The sequence below is a fragment of the Macrobrachium nipponense genome, chromosome 43 (assembly GCF_015104395.2).
Source record: "Macrobrachium nipponense isolate FS-2020 chromosome 43, ASM1510439v2, whole genome shotgun sequence".
NCBI classification, from domain to species: Eukaryota; Metazoa; Arthropoda; class Malacostraca; order Decapoda; family Palaemonidae; genus Macrobrachium; species Macrobrachium nipponense.
The window spans coordinates 24,687,681-24,692,680 of NC_061104.1; the positions used below are offsets into that span (position 1 = coordinate 24,687,681).

At 33.2% G+C, this 5,000-nt stretch overlaps 2 protein-coding genes across 4 annotated transcripts in view; one reads left to right on the plus strand and one right to left on the minus strand.

Annotated features, from left to right (window-relative positions):
• The window catches only part of LOC135213585 (solute carrier family 12 member 8-like), a 101,911-nt gene that overhangs the window by 14,609 nt on the left and 82,302 nt on the right, over window positions 1-5,000 (minus strand). The window contains exon 6 of the mRNA XM_064247584.1: window positions 1,170-1,270. Coding sequence (XP_064103654.1) covers window positions 1,170-1,270 — 101 coding nt within the window. The remainder of the gene's footprint in view (window positions 1-1,169; window positions 1,271-5,000) is intronic.
• Window positions 1-5,000, plus strand: part of LOC135213586 (peptidyl-prolyl cis-trans isomerase-like) — a 106,995-nt gene that overhangs the window by 1,892 nt on the left and 100,103 nt on the right. The window lies entirely within an intron of this gene.

Consider the following 5,000-nt stretch of genomic DNA (forward strand, 5'->3'; position numbering starts at 1 on the left):
CAGTTACAACCCTGGCTGTCGTCGAACGTTAGGAAATTTAATTAAGGCTAATAGATTTGCTTAGCGAGAGAGAGAGAGAGAGAGAGAGAGAGAGCAGCTCTTACTCTTTTATTTCGTAATTTAGATTTTTATGTGCGAGTTGTTCAGCAGCAGATATTTTCAGTTACAACGACAGCTGGCTTTCGTAAGATGTATCTCATTACTTACAAAACTGTAACAGCATTTCCAACAAAAACTGTAATGACGTAGGCAGAGATAATATGCTGTATATATATACATACATACATACATATATATATATATATATATATATATATATATATATATATATATATATATATATACACATATATAGATAGAGCGAGAGAGAGAGAGTACATTCTGTACGTATTTATATTCCACCATGTACAGATAACCGTGGACGTTTCCTTTTGTACACGTACATCAGTGATGAACCTTTTTCCATCCATCGGTGAATAGTCCTTGACCCAATGGACTACTTTCAGAGGGGAAATGGGAGGGGGGGGAGGGGGCACGACGAGATAAAGTCGTTCTTATGCTTTTCTTTTCTTTTTTCTTTTGTATATTTCGTAGCATTTTTTCCTTCCTTTCGTCCTCTCTCCTTTCTTTTGTTGCGTCGTATTTTTCAGGGGATTCTCCGCCTTCACTGACACAAACAGATCTAAGAATAAAGGTTACTCTGCTACGGGCTTTGCAGGAAAGCAAGCAAGAGTTCTGGCTTCACACAGGGTCATCCAGTCTTTTAGCTTACAAGAGGCATTCTCGGTTCCATTGGTACTATATTTTTTTTTTATTTATGAATTATATTTCATTTCTCTCGTTTGTTCTCCGGAGGGGAACCACCTACAGTAAGCCTCACGGAGCATTTTGTAGGTACCTCTAAAGGATTTTTTGCTTCAGGCACTTCGGGTGCAGCTGTCGGTTTTCCTTTTTTTTTTCTTTTCTTTATTCTCTTCACACCTACAGTATCTGTCCACCTTCTCCAACTTTCTCGTTCTCACTATCACCTTCTAGAAATTATTTCTAAAGTCTAGTCTTCAAGTTTATAAATGGGACGCAGTAGTCTCAGCAAATTGCTTCATCTCAATTGTATAGTTCCTGAAATATTAAAAGCAATTGTCATCACAGAAGCTAATCTAAGGCCTTACCGATGGCTGACACCTTCTCCGTGATCATGTAGTCGGAGAGAAGTACGTGACGCTCCACCGTAGCTCCAAGGATGATGATGAAGACCAGGTAAAGGACGGTGCTGGAAAATGACAGAAAGGGGTTGTAGTGATAATGATGTTAATAACAGTATAGTAATAATACATTAAAAGTTAATTATGCCTCTGCGTATAATTGTATGTTTACGTATCGTATGTAACGTTAAGCATGTTGGGGAAAAGAAGTTAGTATATATTTCTTAGTGCAACGCGTATTTTTCATGTTTTTGGAGTATATTCCCTCACTAAAAAACACACACACACCTGTATATATATATATATATATATATATATATATATATATATATATATATATATATATATATATATATATAGTGTGTGTGTGTGTGAGTGTTTTTAGTACAAGCATACTATACATACATACAAATATATGATATATATATATATATAATATATATATATATATATATATATATATATATATATATATATTATATAGGTAAATTATAATAAACTTTATACTGAGCTTAAATACACAAATAAAACTATAGGACCAAAATAAGTCACTGGCAGCAGGACAGAAATGAAATTTTCAATCCCTGAGCCGTCAGCTGACAAAGGAGACAAATATACAATTTGAGACGCCTCTTATGCGTCGGTAAATGTTCTCCGCGTGAAAACGACCTGTAATTTAAACTTGCCAACACACAGCCAAACTTTGAACGCGTTTATTTTCCCGAAAGAATTGTCTTCTTTTCGCACTCTTGATTTTTACGGTGGTAAAGAGCGTTTCTCTTTACTTTTAACTAGTGAACATTTGTAACACGGCCGTGGTATTGGTATATAAGGTTACAAACGTAGTTCTCCTGTTTGATTATCCATTGCGTAATGTTGAGGAAAACTATGGCGCAGTTTCATTTGATTCTGTGTTCTGTTGACAGAAGCACAAGCATTTACTGGTGCTGTATTACAAGGCGGTCAGTAACTTAATTATGAACCAGAAATCCTTTATTACACAAGGTGTTAATAACTTGGTGATGAACGAAAAATCCTTTATTACACAAGATGTTAATAACTTGATGATGAACGAAAAACCTTTTATAACACTAGGTGTTAATAACTTAATTATGAACGAAAACCCTTTATTACACAAGGTGATAATAACTTGATGATGAACCAAAAATCCTTTATTACACAAGGTGTTAATAACTTAATGATGAACGGAAAATCCTTATAACCGCTGACTATGTTTGGTAAACATTATATTGTAAACAATAATGATCTCATTACATTCTTCTCATAGCCTGTGCAGTTTTTGTTATGTTTTCTTTTGTCTGCTCTTGATTTCTTAAGACATCAAACTGTTTATCCCTCTTTATTGATGAGCTATATAAGAGGGTTGCAAGTACACAATTTAATAATCGATATCCCTAAGTATTTGGCAACCTGCTGTGTTCAGCAGGCGTGGCTAGGCGTCCCAAACTGTGCGGCATGTGCATTAGTTTAACACAAAAACATTTTTTAATAATCCTCAGATTTGTAGTAGAACATTAAGAGAGAAAGAAGACCCACTATTTCTGTGACAACTCCTTTTTGTGTAGACGGAAAGACCATTACGTCCGAGTTGTTAACCTGGATGTCTTTTAATATTTAATGAGCTGTGTGAGAAGCGGACGGAACAAAATTTAATATTCCGCAATGTTGATTGTTCTAATTGGTGTACTCAAAGGAAATGTTTGCTTATGATTTATTCGACATCAACTACAGTAATGTGCGTTAATGGATAAATTGACAGTATATTTACTAACTATCTAAATGGACAAAATTGCTAGCAAAGTTGTCAAATCTAAATGGAAGGTATTGACAAAATATTTATTAGTCAATATTGTTATTATTATTATTTCATTAGCTGAAACCTATTCACATTTAACAAGCACACAGTAGGCTTATATTACTGAAATGATAGATTAGTTCTACGATAATTGATCATGAAAGAAATAAAGCTTTTTTCAGTATGAAGTTCAAAGTACAAAAGAATTTTGTCATGAAAATAAAATTTTTTTGGTTAAAAACGATGCTCACCCACAGTAGTTTATATATGTTTATTTACGTAATTATTCATTGCTTGTCTGAATATTCGCCTTTTCCCTGATAGCCTCATTTAATCGCTTGCGGAAAGTTATGAAGGACGATAATGGTTTTATTTTTTTGTTCCTTATGAAAATATACGAAATCATGTTAAGAATAGTAATTATAATATTGAATTATTATGCTTTCGTAAAAAATATTCGATATGACTCGTATTTTCCCGACTGCTTATCTTGTGGTTTGTGTATTTTTTGCTCATCGGTGTTAAACCTAACCTAACCAGACTTAGCTGAAGATGGGAAAATAATCAAAGGAATATTACTAGTTCATTGCTTGTAGCTGAAAGGAAAGATAAAGAGTCCAGTTTATTTTACCTTGAATGGAATTATGGGACGTAATAAATATTTGCCCTCCACGGAAATAATATTGATTATTTGGTATACGAGTAAACAAAAAACACACAAATAACTAGCTAAGGTAAATTTTTATTTTTGTTACGTAACTCAGACTTTGGACTAAAATTTAGAACACCCTCCTACCCTCTGGATCCGTGTTTACTATATTATTCTATCATCATCCAGAATTACAGGACTTTTAGGTGCTTCACATTTCAAGTGAGATAAATTGGTTGTGGAAGGTTTTGCAACCAAAGTAAGGCATGAAAAACTTGGCTTGTTGTATAGAAGGCGTCTCCTGGTAAGGATTTGAAGGAAAATTAAAAGTTCATATACTTGACAACAAAAATAGCCCGTGAAAGACACTATATATTATGCTGTTGCTGTTGTCGTCACTCTAGCAATTTGCATATGATTAAACCAATTTAAAAATGAAAGCTAGCGGTGGGTTTCTTACACTCTCTCATAAGCACAGCCTCTTTCTTCTCATAGACTTTGAAAAAAAGCTGTCTACATTAAGAAAATGATTTAATAACCTTTGTTACATCCATTCTCACTTAAACGATCATACTCGGCCTTTATTGTTGTATTGGTTCGAAGAAATATTAATCACTGATGCAGAACTCTCCACAAACCAATCACTAACCAAAATTAACAACATAAAAACCAGCCATATGGTCACAGAAGACTTAAGATTTTCAGAATAGATTCGAATTATTATGCCTCAATAATAACGCAGATTTCCCTTAAACACATATTGAATAGCGCTGACTAAAACATTTTTGTTTCTCTTTAGTATTACATGATACCGTGTAACCTTTATTTATGTGATTTATTCTCTACAATTTCCCTACAGTCACGTTAAATAAGTCTTACTGGTATATATAAGTGAAGTAAAAATATTGATATATTTTAAAAGTATTATGTAATTTAAGTGGTATATATTAATGAGGTAAAAATATTGATATATTTTCAAAATATTAGATACTTTTAATGGTATATATTAATAAAGTGAAGTACTAATATATTTCAAAAATACTCAATAACTTTTAGTGGAATATGGTAGTAAAGTAAAAATATAGTTCCAAGTAACTACAGTTATCTTCCTTCATTTACTGTGCTATAATGCGAAAGACACCAAATAAACTGATTGCCAGTTATAACAGGTAAGAAAATATTTCAATAGTCCTCCAAAAAAATCTCTAAACCCTCCCTTTACGAACGCTCCAATAATGTCGAAAACCTTCCTTTACGAATGCTCCAAAAGAATGTCTAAAACCTCCCTTTACGAATGCTCCAAAAATGTCGAAAACCTCCCTTTACGAACGCT